Below are 23393 nucleotides of genomic sequence, written 5' to 3' on the forward strand. Positions count from 1 at the left end.
AAAATCATATAGGAACTGCTTTTAAACACAGGCAGGCCATGATGCTAATGCATGCAGCTGGCGGGTTGCCTTTGTGCTCCTTGATGAAGAGAGAGCAGCAGCATATGCAGCTGATGGATTTCAGGCAGCCAAGCGCTGCGTGCAGTGCCCTCCCGAGGCTACGTGCTGTGCCTGGGACATCTGCAAAGGGTTCTCCTCCTGCATCGCTGCCAGGGGATTCTCTAAATCACACTGCATTATTTTTCTGAGCCAATGAGTAAGAAAAAGGACACACACACACACATCATTGTACTCTTTGAACAGTGGAAAAGAGGGGCAAAGAAGCAGCCAGAATGAGATTGGTATAAAATCATTGGGACCACATGGTAGGCTGGCATCAGCTATGCTGGCCACATCAGGAGGAGTCACACCACCCTGACTGCTCTTTTTCTGCTCGGCAGCTCCTGACCTTGGGAGAGCTGTACTAATTGGTTCTTTCTGCACAAAGGAGTAAGTACTACATGCAGAGAAAAAAGCCTGTTCTTGTCCTCGGCTCCATGGGCTGCACAGCATGCTGCAGAGCGTTTGTGGAAGGTGCCTGCCATCAAATGCCACTACTCTGTGGCACTGCAATTAGAAATTACCCAGCTCCCCGGTGCCAGGAAAGGCGGCTGTGCATGTGCTTTTCCACCCCAAAACATGGCTTCCTTTTGTATCCATAAAAAGCCAACTAACATTCTCCTTCCAATTAAGCTGTGATACAAACTGCACTTTGAAAGTTCTTAATCCATTTTATGGTTTATTAACTCAGAAAATTTCATACCCATGGCTAGCCGTATCAAAGAGGATGGAATGCCTGGCACCAATTAGTTCTAATAACGAGCTAAATTGTGCACAGAGTTTTGAGTCTGTCATTAGCACGAGAAAATAGGACAGCTCCTCTCAAAATAGAATATCTTACTGGACGTTTCTTTAATTTGTCTTTGGCTACAGACTACTCCCACTGGCTGATGCAGACGAAGACACTAATTGATTTGATGAGTTACAGAAGCCTGCTGTGTGGTATTTTCCCTTGCTGCTGAGCAAGGAACCACAGCAAAATAATAATGTTAATATTGCTCTGAGATTTTGCTTTTCTGCTCATTCATGTTTTGTACTTTGAGGAGGCAAATGCATGCACCCTGTTAGTGCTGTCAGTTCGTTTAGAAGTTCATTTTCTTCCCAGAAAGTTGAGATGGCCATTTGTAAAATGCCTCAGAAACTGTGGGTGCTTTCAGGTCAGGCATCCTCCCCTGTCAAGGGGGAAAGCAGCTCTCTGAGCTTGGGAAGCTAGGGAGAATCCGTGTGTACGGCTGCCCAAGAGCTTTGCCCCACAGCACCGGCAGGTGGGGTCTGCTTCAAGCTCTGCATTTTCAAGTCCCATTTAAAATATTAGCAAAAGAAACAGAGGCAGATGACAGTGCATATGAGATACGTGTTATTCCTATGTTACAGATGCTTAAAGGAAAGGGAAGATTAGTGGTCGCCTCTCAAAAGATGGACATTAAAGTAACTGATGATTCCAAATCCACCAGACAGCCTATAACACTGTGTCTTCCTGTAGTTTTACTCAGGGCTTGGTGTTTTGCAAGACTTATGAGTACTGCCACAGTATAAGTACTCACTAAAGAACCTGAAGAAGAGAAGGAAGGATTTCACTGAGTCTTCCCCCCAGCTTTCCTGAAGAAGAAACATGTCTATTGTGCTGTTACTGCTGGAGCTAAACCAGAAGTATTCCTTTGCCGTTGAGGGAGACACGCCTTGTAAACTAAATTATAACTTATGCTCCTAGAGATGTTTGCATGCTGCTAGCATGCCTTTCAGTCCTGCCTCTTTTCTGCGGCCCAAGACAGCATAAGGTCTGGGGAGGAAAGACACAGAAGGGGAGGGAGGTGCCAGTGAGAGAAGCACAGCTCTTCTTCCCCAGGCTGCAGGCAGAGGCATGACTCCTGCGTGAAACCTGATGTGAGCACAAGTATCTCATTTCCCAGTGTCACGGGATCATAGAAGGGGTTGGGTGTATGTCAGAGGGGTGCATGCTTGGCCCCTAGGTTTTCCAAATCTCCAAGAGGACTGCCTATACATGAGCCCAAGGGAGAATCCTCAGGCTGTTGTGCCACTGAAATGGTCTGGTGTCAGGTTTATTGGGAGGCATTACCTTTCATGCCCCAGCTTTACCTTCTAGTAGTCTAGCAGACTGGAAACGTGGCAGCAACGAGGCTGGCAAGCTGTAAGATTTTCCATCACTGACAGTGCAAATATAAATGATCACAGTCACTTTAGCATTTTGATTTTGTAGATGCTGGCAAACACTTTGCAGTGTGAGCTGCTGCATGCAAGTGATGACCTTCAGGAATGCTGGCGTCTACCCGTGGCGAAGCAGCAGGAGCATGAATCAGCAGAAGGGAGCAGGGAAAAAATGATGGTTAAAAAAGAGCCTGCTGTTAGCAGTAAGTTAAAAAAAAAGTTTCCTCCTGGTCCTCCAGTCAGATTTATTAACAGAGACCTTGGCACTTGCACAGACCCCTGCGCAAAAGCCAGGCCCACGCTTGCAGATTTATTGCACTGTCAAGGCCTTTGCCAGCTCAGTCACCACATTTCACCTTTTCTGTAATTTAGATTTTAAATCTAAAAGGAAACAAAGCCATTCTTCCAGTGTTAAGTCTAATCCCAAAGAGTCTCCAAGTGAGCCTCTCTGAAAGAAGGGCGTAGAGCCTTGAGCTTCCAGCTCTGTGGAGACACGTGTACTACCAAATGTAGAGGAACCCAGCACCGAGGCGAAGTCCATAGCAGCAACTTCTTACAGATCCTTGGGGCCAGGGTGCTGAGCTTCTACTGCTGCCAGAGTCACTCACCCCACTTTGGCTATCATGAGCCCTGTGTTCCAGCCTGCTGGCCTGGCAGGGAGGAAGAACGAGCTCCAGCAGCAGTACTCAGGGTAAGGGAGCTCTGTGCCCTCACAGCCTGGCAGGAGAGGGTGCCAGGGAACTGCCTGTATGCCAAAGTGCCTTCATACATCTGTGCCTAGAAACAAAACCCCCTCCCTAGCTCCCTGCTGCTGCTTGGCATGTCTCTCACTGCTGCCTGTTTCCCCAGAGCACCTTCACCTCTGACACACTGCCTGACAGCCACTAGTATCTGCCACAGAGGATAAGAGGTGACCCATCAGGACAAGCCAGCGAGGCATTCTTTCCAGCCTCTGGTTTGAAGCATGGCTCCCTACCGTGACATGGCAATAAACCATAGACTGCAGCACCCTTCCTGATAAATTTCAGTGTATATGGTTCAGCTTTCCTTATGTATTGAAGTCTCTCCAAGGTGTTTTGCCTCTCAGTATCCATCAGCCATGGCTCCTCAGTACCACCTGGGCTACAAATCCAGCATCAAAGCACTGACTTTGTCTATGCAATTCTGCTTAGCTATGCTCACAGTTTTCTACCTGCTCTCTGAGCTTGCCACACAGTCAGGACCTGCCTGACCCATGGTGTCACCCAGCCTGGTGTCCGAAAACCCTGCACAGGTCACGCCTATGGGGACACCCAATGCCCAGCTCCTCTCCATCCATCTCCCCTTTGACTGAGCAGCCTCTGCCCCTGCCCCGCTTGCCCATTCCCATGATGGGGAGTGGGATTATGCCTGACACAAATGAGAAGGGGGGGACCGGAGCTCACTTCCTTTCTTTGCACGTTTATTTTCTCTTTTTCTCAACCCAGTTTTCTCCCTGGCCTGCGGATGCACTTCTGCTTTTACTTGGATTTTCCAGCAGAGGGGGATGCAACCTCACCAAAACTGTCGTCTTGCCTAAAGCCTTCATCCTCACTCTCACCTGCATCCTCAACCTCACCAAGGGCTGGCTCCCTGCTCAGCACGTTCCCCCCAGCCTGGCAACGCCGTCACCCACACCCCAGAGTTCCCCGGGCACATGGGCACCGTGGGGTCCAGTAAATCTCTTTTATTACATGTAATAAATCCAATGCAAGGGATTTGATCAGCCATGAACTGTTAACAAGAGACGAATTAACACAAACAGCGACACAATGTCCACGTGTCAGCCCCAGCCACCACAGTGGGAACGTCTTGGGGTTTTTTTCCCAGTGTTGTCATGGACAAGGGAGGAGGATAATCCTGGGAACTGGGTGTCACTTTGAAATGGGAGAACAGAGGAGTATTTATTCCCAGCCACAGTGGCTGGTAACATACATCAAGCTAGAAGGCCAAGATGGTCTCATTTAATGATTTTTAATCAGTGAAATTCAAAGTCCTTCATACCTCATAAGGCATTGTGCAGTCGGGGAAGCTGAGGCAGAGATGGGAGAAATGATGTGCCCAAAGGTAGCAAGCAGCCAGCCAATACATATCTTAGGTGCTAGGAGCTGTAGTTTCACTTGCAAGCTGCAGACCAGATACGATGAAGTGATGCCCAAGGAGCTGTGAATGCTCAGGTATCACTGTCTGCTGCAGTCCTACAGCATCAGCGTGGAGAAGCTGCCCAGTCCTGGATGACATCTTCGCTTTAGTGGAGGAAGAAGCAACACATCTATAGGTACAAACATGCTCACATGAACCAAATCAGTTGAGCTGCACTGAGTTACACCAACCGTACACTGGACTTATTGCCTCTGCACCTAGTAGAAGTCCTAAACTGAACGGAAGGAACTCTATGTATGTTGATGCTGAAACCATTTCTTGATCAGAAATGCACGCAGGGGAGTGCCTCAGGAAGCACCTAGCCTGCTCTGCAGTCTCACTTGCATTGGATTCTGCATGCTCTGGTTGTCTTTGTTGTCCTGTTGTATCCTTCGGAAGTTACATTCCTTGTTGGCAGTTCATGGAGCGCAGTTATCTCAGGAAGCCGAGCACCTCGCATGCTGTCATGTCAGAGAGCGGCACTTTAAGATTACTTTCTATCAAATGCTCATTCTTTCAGCCATCCAGATGTTTTTTCCTTGGCTAAATCATCTGAAAATAGAAATAGTCTGCAGCCATCCTAGTTCTTCCTGCTCTATATGCATGAGCAGGAAAGAAAATTTAGGATTTTACTGTAGTTCCATACACAAAAGTCTGCTGGAGAGCATCACTCTGATTAGCTCTTATCCTACAACCAAGAAAACAGCAAAGAATAAAAATAAGGGAGAGCCCAGCATGTGGCTTTTGAGCCTTGCTGCTTCAAGGCTCCTCAGAAAATCTGTCAGGCCCCTCATCAATGGCATATTTGTGCATATCCCAATAATTGGTTGGGGTTTATCCTCTTTTAATAATGAGGAAAATAAGGACAGGAGCAATGTAATGAGCTGCTCACCAGCACATCAGAAAACTTTGTCTGCATTTGACCGTAAACCAGCCCACTGCCTATCCTTGAGGCCTCCTCTTCACTCGGTCATTGCTATTGCAGCCAGGTAAACATCTCCAACAGCTCAACATGCAATACAGGGCATAGGGAAGCTGTAACAGTTTCATAACTGCAAACAATGCATCCCAGCTTGTGGAAGGCTGAGATGGAAAAATTTGATTTAGGTCTGGGAATTAAATTAGTAAAAGGGATGAAAAAGAAGAAAAATACCTCATATCCAAGCACACATCTTTGACAGAATTCATGACTGGAAAAAAATGTTAGGATGTGAATTCTGCAGATAGCTTTGATGTGCGATGGACTGGACCGAACTCTTCATTCTGAGCTCCCTGAACTTTGAGGATTTGATGTAGATCCAGATTTAAAATTTCCATTGGGGACTTTCTCATTAAAACCAGAAGGACCTCATTTCACTACAGAGGCTATATCAGATATTAATTTGCCCCTTCTGCCTCTGTGCACCATCCATTCCCCTCATTATCTTTCTTCAGTTTATGTGAGTCTTGACATAAGGCACCTACAAACCAAGCCGTCTTGGTTCTCCCTAGACATAGGACACTGGTTTCTCAAAAAACTAGGCTACAGAATGTAGTGTATCTGCATACAGATTCTTTTAATAAACTTAATCCCAAATAAAGCTCATCCAAAGCTGTGGGCACTCAGAAATAGTATTTAAAAACACAGGATCACAGGAGAGACAGAATGCAAACGATGCATCCCTTCTTCCCACCCCACTAGGCACCAGTCATGAGACTCACACAGCTTAAATCCCACTGTTACACTTTCCCACCAGACAAATCCTACTTTATTAAATTAAAGTGCAAGGGAATTAGCAAACCCGCCTGTTTCCTTCACACTATAGTATATATAAGCAACCTAATCCATACGCCAAAGCTCCCACCGCTCTTGAAACCCCTCAGCTGGGAATTCCCATCCGCAGCTCACAGGCTCCCATCTGTCAGCTCACAATTACCTTTCCCTTCTGGGGCACGGGAGGGAATAAAACGTGTGGGTGCCTGCCAAAATGCACCCCTGCAGCTCTCCTTCCATGGCGTCTGGGTGACCCCTGCCTGCAGGAGAAATGCAGGGCCTGGGAGCTGGGTCAAGGAGTTAGCCACCAGGCTAATTAGGGCTTGGCTTTGCTAGTTAGACAGGCTCATTTGGCTGACCTGACCAAATGCTTCCCGTTGTTTCGGTGTGCCCCATGGCTGCTGGGGCTGAGCAGCTGCCTGGAGGAGGGGGATTGGGCCGATCAGATGGGGAGGGCTCCCCAGTCCCACTGCGTGACCTGCCTTTCACCCCTGCCTGGCAGGGCAGCCCAAAACTGATGAAAGAGAAAGGAAGTGCGAGTCAGTGTGAAGACAGCGTTTCATTTACATGAGATAAGCGCCGTCATGTAGCGACTAGAAATCAAGGGTAATTGGTGTGGTTGGGAGGCTGGTGTCTTTTGTTACACAAGGCATAATGGGCCTCTTCGGAGGGAGCAGAAACCAGCATTCCTGTGAGCGAATATTGCAGCCTGGAATAGCGATGTGCTACATCCTATTTCTCAGGAGGGAGGAAGGAAGGAAGGACACGTGTAAAGAAAAATAGCAGTAAATGATCCCGCTTCATCATTCTTTTTTTTTTCCTGTAACCCTTCTGGCCTTACAAACAGGAACTTCATTTTAAACTAAAAATAAAGCGTGATGCCTATTTCACAGTTGCAGATGGGTGTTCCCAACTGCGCTGCTAGGTTTCAGCCCCTTTCTGTATGCAGCCTGAGTAAGGCATGGTAGGAAAGTGCCTTGCTTTGCGTTTGCTATATTTACATATCATCAGCTATCAGGAGAACAGGATGTCCCAGGGGATCTGAAATAGGATACACCGTGCTCTCCCTCTCCTGGTCAGTTCAGCCACGGGCCAGGTCCGTATGACTGATACTGTTTGCTTATCTGCCTGTGGCCCTGGTACCGCTGGCAATGCCCTGGTGGGTGTTATGCATCCCGGCTTGGCTGGCACGCAGGCCAAGCTGCTCTGGCAACCCCAGCCTTCCTCCAGACCAAGTCTGACACGTGTGGCTGAGGCAGAGGAGAGCTGGGGTGGGGGGATGGAAAGCTCCTATTTCTCTTTCTGCCACACTTCTTTGTATTTCACAAGGGCAGAGGAGATTTGCTCTGCCCTCCACAAAATCAGGTCTGTATTTTGTTTTTCAGTCTAAATCCTCAGCAGCCATCAGGAGTGTTTCACTATGGGGTGATGGAGCATAAGCAAGCTATTTCCCAGGCGGAGCAGTGCCAGGGGGAAGGCAGTATCCTCAGCACAGCTTCCCACAGCCCCGTGGTGCAAAGTGGAGAGCACTGGTGGGCAGATGGAGGGTTTCAGTACCCAGGTCTCTACTGGAGAGGTTACAGACCCTGAAAGACAATAAGCTGCTTCCCTCAGAAGCACACTGGATGCCCTGCCCACCTTACCACCTTGGATTTAAATGCCTTTCTCACAGGTTGGGTGTAGCTGCCAAGTATTGTGCCTTCTGTACATCACTCCACCTTGATTTCAAACCACTTCAGCTTGTATTTGGGAGTGGTTTCCAAGCATTCAGCTCACCCATATCTTATCCACACTGGTTTCCTTTATGAGCTGCACCCACTACAGGTCCAGAGCTTTAAATGTAAACCCAAACAAATATGTGGTAGTGCTTCCCATTCCCACTTGACTGGCCTGGAGTGGGAGTCGAGTGAGTCAGGAGTACCATAAAGGAAAGTGAAATAGATCCACCCTGAGCAGATGATAGGATCAGGGCAGATTAGTAGCCTTGGATCAGATTCAAGGGTCAGCATAAATCTTTAATCTTTGCAAAGTCCTAGAGACTCCCTCCCCTACACTGAGTCTCACATGCATACACACCAGGCATGACTAAACAGCTCTCTGCGGGGATGGCAGACACTTCAGAAACTCCCGGCTGGTTTTGGTTTGCAAAATAAAACAATAAAGCTGCTCTCTGTTCTGTAAACGTGAGAACTTCCCTATGCAGGCAGATCGCAACTGATGCAAGCCCTGCTCTGGCCATGCTGCCCAGGAGCCGGCGTCACACCACAGCCATAACTCCTGCTAGCAACGGGGGACTCTTTGCTGATGGGTCCCCTTCAGTTTGCTCTGATCTCAGTGTCAGACTGTAAAACACTCGGCTGCTTAATGTAGTTGGGGTGAGAGCCGAGTACAACCCCTGCACTGCAACTTATTAGGTCCTGATGACACAATCTGCCAGGGCATCATTTCTTATTATTCCTCTATATTTGCTCCCCACTGATGCAGTGCTCAGTGGACATAACCTGCATAGTTCCCAGGTTTTACCTGGAGCTGAAAGTGCTTTGCTTGGGGTGGGGGAAACACCAGGCTGCCCTAGGAAAGGGCCATCCCATGGGGGTACACTGGGCTCCATGGGGAGTGGAGGGGCTGGAGAATAGGCATGTGCCAGCTTTGCACCCAACTGATGCACTAAGGGAAAAGATAGAAAAAGAAAGAAAAGAAAGGCGAGAGCAAAAAGCCGTGGCCTAGTTTTTGTTTCAGTGCACCCGGCTCGGGCTCGAAGGATGTGGTTTGGTGGTCAGTGCGTAAGACAGCAAATGAAGAAAAAAAAATTCCTTTGATTTAATCCAGATCGGGCCTGTGCGTGCTCTTCCTGCGGCCAGCACAGAGAAATCACACGAGGGAAAACCCTGCCCACACCGCCTGCAGCTGCGCACCAGGAGACACGGCGCACATCCCATGGTGGCCTTGTCCTGCTCGGAGAGAACACTTCATCCCACTGAGCAAGGTCTCCCATCCTGGTGCCTGAAGGATGTCGATCCCCACTGGGGCTCCAGGACATCCATCTCCTTGCCATGCAGCAGGCTCCATCGCAAGCTGTCTTGATAGATTTATAAGAATTCAAGTCACTCTCTCCACCGCTCTGTGCGCAAAGGGGCAGGCAAGCTCTGTATAAGTGAATATTTATATATTCCCATAAATGTTTTTAATGGGAAATTGCCTAATATGCCTTATTAAACAGAAAGCACGAGCAGCTGGCCGAGGGTGCCTGGCCCTGCTGCTGATGGTGGATGCATCAGTGCTGCTGCACCTCGCAGCTGTAATTGTTCCAGGAATCCTTTGACTCATCTTCCAAGCAGCTCGGGATCTGCATGGAGATCTCAGCCTTGCCACTCTCTTTAAAAACACCTTTGCCACGCTCCTGGATTCAAAAAGCTTATGTTGCAAATGCCTCCTGACCTCGAGTGCCCAGGTGTTTGCTGGAGCCTGGCTGCAGCTGGAAAACCCCTCTGTGGCTCATGCCTCACCAGTGTGATGCAGCCAGAGCTTGTGCTTATCACACTCTTGACCTGGCTTTGCCAGAGCAGGTGCCTGGCTGGCTGTTGGCATTGCATTCACACCAGAGTGCCCCAGGCACAGCCACTTGCTCTGGGCACCAAGGACAAGCCTCTGCCACCAGCCCTGGGGACAAGCATCTGCCACCACCAGCCGTCCCTCACCATGGGCAAGCTCTTACCAGGTCCTGGCCAGCCCCACGCCTGTGCCATCCTTCTTGGCTCTTTCCTTCTTTTCCAGGGCTGCAGAGGCACAGTGAAAACTTGCCCTGCTCAGAAGCACAGGAAAGCTGCCCTTGGGACTGTGTGTCCCACTGAAGTGCTGGCATACGGCATGGGCCTCACAGGACCTTGGTCCCTGTCTGAGGAGCAGAGATGTCACCGGCTGCTGCAGTGCCAGGCTGCTGTGTTACTATGGGGATGAGCACTGCAGGACGACAGGAATAAACACAGAAAAATCCCTGGCAGCTTTGCTCCAAGGGGGGCAGGGGGCTACCATAACCTGTGCTTCCTTCCTGCTGGTGCCCAGCTCCATGGCCACCCACCCCTTGCAACGCCCGGCTCCTTCATTATCTTTTCCCAATCTGCAAGGCTGACAACTCAGAGCTTTCATGCACTTGTGGTTATGCTGACCCGGAAATGCCTTGTGGCAGAGGCAGCGTGCCCACTGCCCTGCCCACTGCCCTGCTGGGACACCCCGGCTGTCCCAGGAGCATCCCACGTGCCGGGTGAGGGGCTCACACAAAGCACAGCATGGTGGGCAATGCGTGTGCTCTGTGCTCTCACCAGCACAGGTTTTGCAGTGGCCGTGTGAGCATTGGATGCAAAGCACCCAATGGGTTTGCACATGGGAGCAGATTAGTCAGGCATCACATACTCACGCCTTATTAATTCAGCTACGTGAGCCGCCGGGCAGAGGTTGAGATCTCCATGACCTTTGGATACTCATTTAAACCATGGAAAAGGGTGATGGGCAGCCAACGGGCAGGGAAAACAGGCACATGGACTTCATGAGATGGCAGAGGATGCTGCTGTCAGAGCCTCCATCCTGCGGTGGTCCCTGAGTTGAGGCGAGCATGGTACCTGTCACCCCTAGAGCCTTTCAGCACGCACCATGGGGGGGCAGATGAACCAGCATCCTCTGGCCTTTTAGCTTCCAAATCAAGTGTGTGGCTTGTGGGACACCTCAGTTGCTGGTGCCCACTTAGCTATCCCTCCTGGAGAAACCCCCTGCTGTAGTCTGCAGATCAAAAGCCAGGCTCAGGCCCCCAGCTGAGCCCCAGCCTGTGGCCTTCAGGGGCTCCTGCACTCCTGGACCTGCCTCAGCTCATCAGGCACTGCCATCCAGCCAAACCGAGCAGAGATGCTCTGATAGAAACTGGCCCAAGCAGAGACCAAGACCAGCTGTGCTGCAGGGAGGGAGCCACCAAGGCCCGGCCAAGGCCGATGACAGCTTTACCAAGGGCATCATCTTAGAAAGCAGCTCTTTGGGGCCGGTGATTCAAGAGGAAAGCTCTGCAGCACTCATTCTGGGAAGTTTCCATTTGAATAGCTGCAAAGAGCAATTTTTCCATGATAAACAGATTGCTTCAGTCCCCCAGCAGCAATGGGGGGGTCACTGCCACCCCCTCCCTCCACAGCCCTTCGTGCACGGGGCCCTGACTCATCCTCCACCCGAAAGCTTGGCCACTGGGGCCAGGCACGCAGTGAGGACAGGGATGGGGACAGGCAGGGCTGTGGTGGGATCCGTGCTGGCAGCTGTCGTGGTGCCCTGGGGAGCCCTCCCACACCACAAGGGGAATTCAGCCTCAGAGCAGCCGGTACGGCTTTGAGGTCAAATGCCTGCTTGAAACCAAGAACCAGAGAAAATCCCTCCCCAACCGACTCCTGACCAGAGCCAGGGCCTCCTCTGAGGCTCTCGGGGCGTGCTTGGGCTTTCTCATTTGTGAACCGGCACTCTGGTGTGTTGGCAGGGCCAAACGCTTTGACTGTGCAGGCAATGCTTACAAGAATCCCTGTCTGCCTTGTCCCCGTACCGGGTATGCTTGTGCAAGGCGGGTTGCCCAGCACCTCACATTTAACCTGCACCACCATAGCAGCACCACATCCTTGGCTGACCTTTGGGAGCGTTACATCTTGGCACTGCTGCAGCTGCTCACATGGCTGTTGCAGGCACAGCAGAGAAAACACCTCTCATCTGCTCCCTGGGGTAGACACTGAAACCAGGTCGGGTGCTTGTGTCCCAGCCAGCTCCGAGGCAGACATCTAAGCAGCAGAGTTCAGCGAGGGAGAGGAATTCCACTCCCTGTACCTCTTTAATCCTATGGAATAATGCATACTATGAACTGAAATCTGGATCCGGTCCAGCACTCACTGAAGGCAATGACAGACCTCCCACTGATTTCAATGGGAGCAAGAGCGAGCTGGGGTTTTTAATCAGTGTGGTACCAGCAACACTAATAGCTCTCCAAGCCCCAGCATTCCCCTTGCACCGTAACGCAGTTAGAATACAATACAATGTGGTTGCCTATGCCCATAGCTCACATTTCATCTCAAATCATACCAATTTCACAACGACATGTGCTAATACCACGCGATAATCATCAGTGACTGCTTCCATTCGGGGTGAAATACTACCCCTGCTGCACACCAATCGATAGCTGAAGTAAAGTTCTGCCAGCAGGTTTCTAACCCCCTGCTGCAGCATGAGGAGAGCTCTGGGAAAGGCCCTGAACATGGGCATAACCTTATTAATGATTCAGTGTCAAGAATAGAAATAAGAGTTAAATCTTCCATAAGCTGCTCAGCTCTACATTCGTGTTGTACACATCCTCAGGCAAAAGTGCAAATACGAGCCCCGTGACAAGGATAAGTAATATTTCAGGCCTAATTGTTTGCATATTAATCAGTAGTTTCAAAGCAGAATATATTGTTGCCTTTTTCCTAGCTGCTGCTAAAAGGAGGCATGGAGCGAGGCTACCAGGAGAGCCCTGCATAGGAGAAGGGAGCACTGCAACACTTTCAGCAGCACCACATGCTGAAGGAAAGATAAAGCTGTATTGCAGAGGGAAAACTAATTACTTCTTCTCGTGTGACAGCTCCAGTGACCACAGTGCTGCCACCCTTGTTTAGCCTGAGCTGTTGTTCAGAAAACAGTAAAGCAGAGTCCCGTGCTGTGTGATGGAATAAAAGCAGAGGTCAGGAGAGCGGGTAAAATGGACCTCTGGGGACAAGCCTGAGGCTGCAGAGAGCTGACCCTGCTCTCTCCTGGTCTCACCCCACAGAGCAGGGTTCTCTGGCCACAGGGGAGGGACAGACACACACAGGCATAGGGCAACACTGAGCTGACTGAGGACCCAGCATCCCACAGCAGACACTCACCTGCCTTAACAGTCTTGCCTTAACCCAGCCATGCCACAGGACTGTTGGCATCCCAAGCTCCAGGCAGGATTGTGATTCCATGTGGATGTAACAAGTCAAGTACAGGGAGGCCAGGAGCATCCAATCTGGGACAGACCCCATCCAGGTCCCATTTTCCCAAGGGCAGCAGCACACACCACAGGAGATAAGGGATCAACCTTGTTATTCTCAGGCATTCCCTGGTGCTGCTTCTTGCAAACTAGCCCCAAACTCCTGTTTTCCCTCAGCTGTGTGGCATTACCCAGCCTTCTCCAGTTTTTAACGAGGCACACGCAGTGAAAAGCCCTTCCCAGCCAGAGCTTTACTGTTTCTGAAGGCACTGGCCATAATGGCAATAACTGACTCCACAGAGTGTTGTGCCCAGAGCAAAAACACACCCAGGAGAAAGAGAAACATATAAGAAATAAATTATTTCAAAGTGCCAAGTAGAAATATTACCTTCCATTTCTTAAAACCCCAGCATGGCAGTGCAGTGCCTTGGGAATGTGGGAACGAGAGTGCAGGCACCCCTTCCATCGTGCCTATCATTTCTAGAGGTGCAGAAATACTGCTGCCCCGCCACCAAGCCCAGGGTGGTAACAGACTTATTCAATGTAGGGGACAATCAGCCCCCTTAGTGGGCTGGCTGGCACTGAGAGGTGTTTGCCATGAAGCACCCGGAAAAGGGCAATGGGAAAAGTCTGGAGCACGGGGGGAGCTGTGAGAGCTGCGTCTCCTGGCTCCAGCAGCACGCCACGAGTCAGGGCTACAAAATATGAATAGCCCATGTCACATAAGCGAGGGTCAGCGTCACCAGCTCCGCAGGCTATGGTTACATGACCTGAGCACAGCACAGTGATTTCCCTCCAGCCCTGGAGAACAGGCTGGGCTCATCCCGCCTCTGCCCAGGCATTCCCGACCCTCTCCTTCCATCCCAAGCATCTCACCAAAAATGTCTAAAAGGGAAAAAAAGACTTGCTCGAGACCTGCTGCTTTTTCCACGATGAAGCAGCTAAAGCAGAAACAGCAATTATCTGGTTCAGTCTGGTGCTGCTGGCCTGGAGCATGCCATGACAACGTGTTTCTTGTTTCAAAGCCTCTTTTGTACTAGGACACAGTTCAAGGGATCTTGCAATGCCTGCATTTGTAAACACGCGGCACTTGCAGCTACACGCTTCGCAGATGAAAGCCAAGGCAGAGCGCAAGGGCACTTCTCCCCGCCGTGGCCGTGTCACGGCCGGGGGGGGGAGCGCTCCCCCTCGGCTCCGTGTCTGCAGGCGGACGTGCTGATTCAGGGGCTCGGGAGCCCTGGGGCTGGTTAGCCATGCATGGTCCTCAAAAGTCACGGCACGTTCAGGAAAATGGAGCCCTGGAAAAGCAGGGAGAAAGAAGGGGGAAAGAAAAAAATCACAGCAAAAAAAAAAAAAATGTGCGTCACTGCAGATTATTTTAGGCCCCGGTCCATGCATAATGCAAATAAGCAGCTCCCGGGGTACATGCCTGTAAAAACCATCCCGTCCCATAGCACTGGGCTATAGGAGCTTTCCAAACAGGTGGTGAAAAGCTAAAATTATGTGTCCGTGTGTCCTCGCCGGGGTTAGGAAGGGCCCTCGCTCTCAGGAAGGCTCTCATCCCACCTCCATGGGGCTGCTATAAAACGGGACCGAGACAGTAAAAAATTCGAGAGCATTTCTTTCCTTTTGAGGCAATCCTGCACTCGGGTTATAACCAAACCACGCTCAGCATCCCCACGACACGCTTTGATCTGCTCCGAACCGAGCTGCCTCCTCGGACTCACTTTTCACGCACTCTCGCTCCTTTCTTTTTTGCCTTTTTTTTTTTTTCCACTAAAAATCATTGTATCCTCCTTGCCTCACTTCAAGGAGTCGCTCGGGAAGCCCTATTTATGGGTTGAAATGCTGCTGAAAGAGTTATTGCCATGTTATTCAGCTGTTGTGCCAAGCCTGCATGGGGATCGGGTTTCTGCTGAAAGGGTGCCAGGCACGTCTTTTTCCAGGAACCAGCAGCCGTATTTAGCCTCCGGCTGCACATGAAAGACTGCAGTCGGAAACGTGACATTGTGTCAACATTTGAGGCAGGTCAGAGCTGGGTGAGACCGTGAAAACAAGTCCGGGGAACTCGGCGCACCCCGCCGGCGCGGCGCGGCACGGGCTGCCACGGCCTGGCGCCATGCCGGGGGTCTGCCCCGCCGGCACCTTCCGCACACACCGCCAGCATTGCCCCTCGGTCCTGGCACCGGGATGGAGCACGGGGGCTCTGCCCCATTGGGGATGCTGCGGTGGGATGGGGCAGCCCCGCAGCGGGCAGAGGCAGGGCAGGGGCTGCTGGAGGCGCGGGCGGCACGGGGGTCTGCAGGCAGGGCATCCCCCGAGGCACGCTGCTGCTAGTGCATCCCCTGCTCTGTGCTGCCAGCCAGGGACAGCCAAGGGCTGCTGGACCCTGCTCTGCCCCGCAGAGCTCATCTGTCCCACTGGAGCCAGGCCAGGGCGGCAGAGAAAATCCCCAGCCCGTAATTAGCCACCGCTTCCTGTATAAGCTTTATCTCTTCCACTCCCTTTTTACGATTTTCTTCTTCCTCCGTGACTAAGGATCTGGAGCTTCTGTGAGTCCTCCCACCAGACAACGAGGTGGGTCAGAAGATGGAGACCAAAGGGGAGCAAGAGCCGTGGAAATGAGCCAGAAATCCAGTCATTAACGAGGCTGGAAGCACTGCTGCGCTGAGCACCAAATGCTGTCCCCAAAATGGGGTTACTTACAGTCATCTCCAGTGAGATCAATATTTAGCCCTAATTAAAACAAACACAACATAAACGTCAGGAGTTATAGAGGCCCCAAACAAATTAATACAAGCAGCCTTGTATGTTTTTTCCTAACATTTGTTAAGCTAATGTTACTATAAGTTGATGCTGACTGTAGTCTTAACAGCAGCCCCTGGGTGCCTGCATCTCCTCCGGGGGTGTCCCAGAGATGCTGCAGCCCAGGACAGAGCAGCACTGTCCCAGCCTGGCATTTAACCGCACGCCACAGTTCGTGATTCATCTGCGTTGTGAAAACCTGAAATATCCTGCAGAAGTGCCCATGCCCCATCCACACGTACACAGCACCGCCGGGAAACCGAGTCCTCCCACCCATCCCTCATGGGCCAGAGCCATGCTGCGCCCATCCTTTGCCTCTGGGGAGAGGTTTGGGGTCATCATCACTCTGTGCAGAAGCCAGAAAATGTCCATCATTGCTGGAGAGTCTGGGCAGGAGCCTGTCAGTGGTCAGATCTGTACCATATCCCCTGTGCCTATTCTATAGGTACCTATATCCCCCATGCAGCAGCATAAGAGGCACCAGGCATCTCACCACTGCCTGCAGCACCAGCAAAACCGTCATGGGAGCACATGGGAGCAGCGTGCCGGGGTGCTCAGGGGGTGGCATGGGTTCCTACCCGGCAGAGGTAGGACCCAGCTCAGCAGCAGCACTGTGGCCATCCCTCCCAGCCAAACAGGGCCATCACGGAAGCCACTGGGGCTATCGCCAACTGAGACAACGCAGGCAGAGCAGGGCACCCCTGATCCCTGCCAGCCAGGACCGCCATGCACCAGGATCCCCTCTGCCCCTCGGGGAGGGTGGGCACCATCCCTATCCTGCAGCACGGAGGCTTTGCGAAGCTCCACTGCAGGTCTGAGGAACCCTGGCAAAGCAAACCCACTGTTCATGGAAAGTCCATCCATCCTTCCTTCCTCCAGACAGTGGGCGAAGCCTGTAAGGAAGATGCAGCCTCTACAGTGAGGGGCTGCCTTCTCCTCACTCCCCACAGAGCTTGGGGAGGATGAGCCGTAAGACCAGGCCCAGGGAGTGCAAAGTGGAATAAGGAGAAAGCAGAGAAGCCAGCCAGGCTCCCCTGGCACCTCCCGCAGACTGGGAAGGCAAAAAATCCCTGAGGATGCCAAGGGAGTTAAATAAATAACCCTGGGGACATGGGTAATGGGACCCTGCAGGAGCTGTCAGGGGAGCGAGGAGATCACCGAGTGCTGGACCAGACCACATGGAATGACCCTGCACAAACACTGAAAAGCACAGGAGGCAAACCCTTATCTTCCACAGGAAAAGAATTATTTTATTAAGCATTTTTAAACAACTACTTAACATTTACTCAAGATAAAAATATGTACAATAGCCCACCTTGAAGGCGGCTCCAATATATAAACACTGTACCTCTCCCTAGAGAAAAACAAATTCTTCTCTTCAGAAAAAAGACAACCCAGAAACAAGAATACATTCATATTTATCACTTCTTTATGCTCAAGTAGTTATACAAATAATAGACATCTGAAACATTTTACCTTTTAATATATTTATATAATATATATATTTATAACAGGATTTTACAAATAAAGGCAACAACTGTATACCAAATAAAACAGAAAAAACAATGACAAAATAAACGTCAGAACACAATCTGCAATCAAGCATAGTGCATCTCAACAGCTGGTGCAATGGGAGGGCAAAATGAAAATCCATACAACAGGGTTTCTGGACACAAGTTCTCCAAACCAGGAAGAAAAACCGAAAACCAAACCAAAACCCAACCCCAGCACTGCATTTTGCAGCGAAGTTCTTTTGTGAATTAAAAAGGAAGCCAAAATGGACATAATGTTCCTCTGCGGAGAAAGACCCTCGCAGTTTAACGGGACAAGTGTCAACACCCTCACCCTCTTTCTTTAATACAGTAACGTGGGCCAGGGTTTGCCAAGGAGACTAAGGAATTTAGATGCTCAAACCCCACTGGGATTAGACTCCTTTGAAAATCCCAGCCTTTTCATTGTCCAAAGGCACTGACAGGGGCACGTTCAGCAGGCATCGTGCTGCTGACCCCGGCTGAATTGCTCCCTCTTGCATGAAGCTCTTGACTCGCCCCGGTCGGGAAGCAGCTGCTCACAGGCTGGGCCCCTGCTGACAGGGCTCATTAAACCATCCTGATTTCCAACACAGACCCGGTGGAACTGTACAGCAGCAGCGAGAGAGGCCTGGAGTCAGGTGCAACAAGCCAAGTGATCCTTGGGGTATTTTCTCCCCTACCCGGCCCAAACTAGCAGCTCCAGTTACAGGAAGGGGCGCGTGTTAATTTATTTATTAGATGTACGCCATGTAAAGCTTCCAAGCAGCATCTACCTTTTATTTCTTTAAAAAAAATAATATATATATATATATATCAGCCAAAGGTGTGGAGAAAACCCGTCTTAAGTCTACCTGACTGTGCATGACCAAGCGGTGTCCGCTGCTCCTGTGCTTTTGGTGACATTGCCACCACCACTGCACCAACTGTGCCAGTCACTTGGGCACTGATGACTGCTGGGGCACCAAATCAGTTCAGCTCAGACTGCCAGCAGTGGGGCTGCTGCCTTAAAAGCCTTTTCATGAGAAGTACCGTGTTTTTATATTCACAGACCCTAAACCCAAGTCTGCCTAATGGAATATTTCTTCACAGCTTTGCAATATAGTCGCAGCTGACCAAGTCAACTGTTGTTTTATAGATGTGGAGAGGGAAGAAGGTAAGGGGTAAAGCACAAACCCCTTCTTTTTCTGTATTTCTCCTGGAAGTAGTTCTGAATTGCTAACCTGGGCGCATCCTTCATCCTCCTCCAAGCTACCTGACAAGTCAGAGAGAAGGGGATTTAGCTTCCTACGTGCAGTGAACCTCATCCCCACACCTCAGTCCAGCCAATATAGAAAAGTGAAAGTCTCAAACTAAACCAAAACAAAACAAAAACCAACTTAAACAAAAACGTCACACTGCGCTTAGTCTTTGGTTTCCAAGTTCAAAGGAGGAATCTGCTTCAAAGCTTGAAGCAAAGCCGAGGAGTCGATAGGAGAATGGGCTGGTATGGGAGAAGGGAGTCTCTGGGGCATCAGCAGAGGTGGGGAGATTTTATCGGGGTTCATGAACCCCGTAAGTGCTGCGGCAGAGGCTGGGAGGCTGGGGTACAAGACAGGTACTGACGCTGGGTACCAGCACTTCTCCAGCATGGGCAGATAGGCTGTTGCCGATGGTGGGATCAAATAGAAAGGCAGGCACAAGGGAGGCTGGTGAGCGTGAGGCCCCAGGAAGCTGCTGGAAGAGCCCATCATGTCGCTGCCAAAAGGGCCCTCGTCCTCTGGTGACTCCAGCCTGCTCCTTTTGGCCGGCGGGTCCTCAGTCTCTTGCTTAATAGAGCTTATTCTCTCCTGCACAGCGTACTTGAGTTCGGTATCCTTTCTGAAATACTGCTGTTCGGATTTGGAGTCACTTTTCTCCAGCTCTCCCCCGTACCCGCTGTCCGTGTCCGTGTCGCTGCCGCTCTGCTCCCCGCTGGAGTGGGCAAATGTCCTCTGGATCACAGGCACGCAGTTTTTCCCGTGTCCCTCCGCCACTGTGGCCAAGGAGACGGGCTTCTCTTTCAAGTCCACCATTTTAGGAGGGATGTCTCCGGACTTGCGGCCGGCTCCGCCCTGCAGCACCTCGGAGGCCATTCGGTGCAGATGGCTGACCAGCTGGGACGACTTCAGGTCCTTGCCGTTCTCGTGCTTTGCCAGGTATTGCAGCATTTCCTTGGCACACATCTGGAAACCGGATCGAAACATTTCCTGGCTGGAATCGAGGTTTCTTGATGACAGGTCACCTGAGGAAACATTAACAGAAATAAATTAAAAATTAACAACGTGCTAAATAGCCCCATTACCATCTTCAAGGTGGGCTGGAGGCAGGATTGAACTTCGTCTACAGCACGGCTAGAGAGGGGAACTTGACGGTCAGCCTGAACTCTGCACGCATTCCCCTGATTCCCTCTACATTTTTATCTGAGCATCCGTCTGCTTTTCCATAGTAACTTTAAATTTAGTTTTGAGCTCTGCATTTACCACCTATGCCACCATCAACAGGTGCTGGAGCACAGAGCACAAGAGTGAGTCAAGCTGGTGTGTCCTCTGGGAAACACCCTGGGGAAGGCAGAGCGCACCTCGCCCTTCACCTCCAGGCACAGAGCTCCTGGGGCACATCTACCCACTGGCAGCTCCCTAACCTGGGGTGATTTTGCATCAGCTGAAAGCTCTATTGCACTCCCTGTGGCTGCCGGAGCAGTGGAAGGCCCTTCAGAAAAACTACATTTTACTTTATCAGATTCACGTGAATGCCACATGTGAAAACAGGAGGAGGAAGTGCATCTAAAGCATGATAAGCTGATGCACTGGGTCCCCTCTTTGCCTGCTGACCACAGACTAGCTCATTTATAAAGACAGACACCTAAGAAAGGTGTGCATAAGAAGCTATTTGTGTGTATGTTCAGAAAACAAACCCGAGTTTGATCCAAAGCTCGTGAACTCAAACAGAAAGATCTGAATGGCTTCGGAGAGAACCTCACAGCAAACCTGGGCTTTAAATGAAACTAATTAAAATCCAATTTATTTTCAAAACAGCTCCACACGGCACTCACTCTACACTGACCCTACTGAGAAACGCACCTTTTGCACCTTTTTTTGCCAAAGCCATAAGCCAAGGAAGAGAAAATGATGGCGATTAAAGGCAAGAACTCCTGCCTCCTCCCTGCTGAGGGATGAAGTGTCACAACTGCATTTCAAAGACTCTGGGAGAAAGTCCATCAAGCACACGCAGGTTCTCACACGATATAATTTGAATACTCACCCGCTTGTAAACCATTCTGCAAAGCAATGATTTTCTGCTGCTGCTGCTCGATGAGATTGGTTAGTGCTTTCACATGCTTCAAGGTGAGCTCGAGAACCACAGCCTTCTCCAAGTGACCCAGAGTCTGAAAGCAAAGGGACAGGTTGGTGAGTGCTGTGGTGCTGGCCACACGCGCAGCAGCCTGACAGGGCTGTTAGTGCTTCCCCGGTGACAGAGGGAGGACCGACACAGGCTGGGTTTTTTGGGCTCAAGGGCAGTGCCTTGATCCTGAACAGTACAGGACTATGGAGGATGATATTCCATGAAAATAAGTTAAAAAGCTGCCTCTAGAAAAGGCTGTCACGGAATCCTATGCGTGTTTTCAGACTGGCCACACAGCTCAAAGGGAAGTCTCACATTTATCTGTTCCGCTGCCCTGCTGGCATCACGGTATCAGCAGAGGGACCCAGCTGGGGAGCCCAGCCCCGCAGGAACCTGCCACCACAGGAACCCACTTGAAGGCTCCACTACAGGGAAAGTTTGGGATGGGTTCACAGCCCGGCGAGGGGGAGCGGCACCACGGGGCACCCGACACAACGGGCAACGAAAAAGAGGACAGGAAAGCAAGTTAAACCCAAACGCCGGGCAATGACCCAGCCGCGGGAGAACCTGGCGGGCGCCCTGTCCCCGTCCCTGCTCCCGCGTACCGTCAGCTTGAGGTGCTCCGGCAGCAGGTCTTTCAGCTGGGCGATGCACTCGTTAATCCGGTCGCGCCTCTTCTTCTCTATCAGCCGGTGCGGCAGCTTGTAGGTCTCCTGCAAAGCCGGCGGGAGCGGGTCAGAGCGCCCATCGCTCCCGCCTCGATGGGGTCCCCACGTTGTCCGCCCCCCCCCGAGCCCTCCCGGGGCGAGCCGCCGCGCAGCCCCCAAGATACCTTGTTGTCCTCGCTCCTCTTTAACCCCCTCCTGGGCTTGTAAACTTGGTACATGTGCGCGAAGTCCAGCCTGCACGGGCGAAACGAAAGCACCGATATTAGCCCCGTTCCGCGGGGGGCCGCGGCGGGGCCGCCGCTCCTCCTTCTCCTCCCCCCTAGCTCCCGCCGCCGCTTACCCCGGCATGTCGCCGCTCTCCAGGGCGGGCAGCTTGCCCAGGCAGCCCGGCGGGGGCTGCGCGCTGGGGATCCGCTCCATAGCGGTGGTGCGGGGTGCGCGGAGCGGAGCACGGTGCGCGGAGCGGGGCGGGCGGGCGGTGCTCAGGCCGGGCTGCTCATGCCGCGTCCGCGCCGCGCGGGCTGAAGAGCGGCGGGCGGCGGCGGGCCGGGTTAAATGCGGGCGAGTGGGTGGACGGGAGCGACGTGCGCTACCCTGTGACTGCCGGCACGTCTGGCGGCCGCCGGGGCGGGCCCGCCGCCCCCCGTCACATGAGCCTCACGTGTCGGCAGCGCCGCCACCGCCGCGCAACGTGCTGGGGGGGGGGGGGCGGGATCGCACCGGGACCGGGGTTGGGGGGTAGGGGCGGAGCGGCGGGGTCCCGGAGGCAGCGCATCCCCCCCTTCGTGCATCCCCCCCTTCGTGCATCCCGGCGGGATCCCCGCCCCGCCGAGCCCCGTGGGCCCGCTGCCCTTCCGGGGGGGGGGCGGAGGGAAACCGGCCTTGAATCTGAGCCGAGGGCGCGCCGCGGAGCTGGGCGCTCCCGCTGGCGCAGCGGCGGGGGTCACGGTCGCTGGGTTTTAGCGAGCTCGCTGTTAAACACCCACCTCCCCCCCCCCCAGCCCATGAACACAGACACGAGTTACAGCTGCAGCCCCAGAACTTTGGAAACATAGGGGGAACAACCGGGAGTCGCTCAAGAAATGGTTATAGGCAAGCGGCAGCATCGCACGGAGAAGTTGAGGGCTTCCCATGCTTTTGCGAAGCATCTGTGATTCCTGCGTGCCGGCTGCTGCGAGACGTGGAGCGCTGTGGTGGTTACAACAGCGTGTGTCTGCCAAAGCAACCCCCTCCCTGCAAGGGCTGTGGTCATTTTCCCCACGGAAGGAACGCTGAACAAGTAGAGGCAAGCTCACCAGATAAATGGTGCGTTTACCAAGATAAGGTAATAGCAGAGCTCCAGCACAGAGCCTCTGCTATCGCCTGCAGAGCCATGGCTGCTCCACGCCCGGAGGAATCTGAGGTCAGGAGATACTGTGTGAGAGCACAGGGAGATTTTACACGGGCGATGGAGACAGGCATTTTAAGGCTCGATGCCATCTAAAGGTGCGTGTCGGTGCCAGGAGGAATCCTCGGGAAAGTCGTTGCCTCGCAGAAACCCACTAGCCACAAATGTAAGGTTTCTAAACCCTAAAAACCTCTTTGCAAGATCCCAGCTGCCTCTCCAGCATAACCAACATAGCAGGGACACAGACTTCCCAGAAAGCCAGTGCTTTGGCTGTCCCACTGGATGCGGTCTCCTCGGTATCTGTGTCTGAGCCTGCAAACCTGGCGATTATGGCCATGATCTGCTCATGGGCCCCAAGGCTCCACTGCAGGGCCAGCTTGCCACAAGGAGAGGGCTCACGGGCTGACATGGAGCACCGAGTACAAATGATCACAGTGCTGGGCTGTTGACTTCCCAAAGC

General features: G+C 52.0%; 1 protein-coding gene across 1 annotated transcript; it reads right to left on the reverse strand.

Moving 5' to 3' along the window:
• Positions 1 to 17210: 17210 nt before the first annotated feature.
• Positions 17211 to 22141, reverse strand: BHLHE40 (basic helix-loop-helix family member e40). Its single transcript, XM_061455690.1, has 5 exons — positions 21887 to 22141; positions 21711 to 21780; positions 21484 to 21591; positions 20798 to 20921; positions 17211 to 19778 (listed from the first exon to the last, which is right to left on the reverse strand). The coding sequence occupies exons 1-5, from the start codon at positions 21964 to 21966 to the stop codon at positions 18919 to 18921; spliced, it is 1242 nt and encodes a 413-aa protein (XP_061311674.1). The 5' UTR covers positions 21967 to 22141; the 3' UTR covers positions 17211 to 18918.
• Positions 22142 to 23393: the final 1252 nt, after the last annotated feature.

Source organism: Pezoporus flaviventris, unplaced genomic scaffold (genome assembly GCF_033815535.1).
Source record: "Pezoporus flaviventris isolate CSIRO_AGI_PZ_B2104156 unplaced genomic scaffold, CSIRO_AGI_Pfla_v1 ptg000021l, whole genome shotgun sequence".
NCBI lineage: Eukaryota > Metazoa > Chordata > Aves > Psittaciformes > Psittacidae > Pezoporus > Pezoporus flaviventris.

Coding starts and splice junctions, on each gene's coding strand:
- BHLHE40 (XM_061455690.1), bottom strand. CDS start 21,966: ATGGAGCGGATCCCCAGCGCGCAGCCCCCGCCGGGCTGCCTGGGCAAG. Junction 21,781..21,886: donor GAGAGCGGCGACATGCCGGG/GTAAGCGGCGGC, acceptor TCGCCCGTGCAG/GCTGGACTTCGCGCACATGT. Junction 21,592..21,710: donor AGAGGAGCGAGGACAACAAG/GTATCTTGGGGG, acceptor CCGGCTTTGCAG/GAGACCTACAAGCTGCCGCA.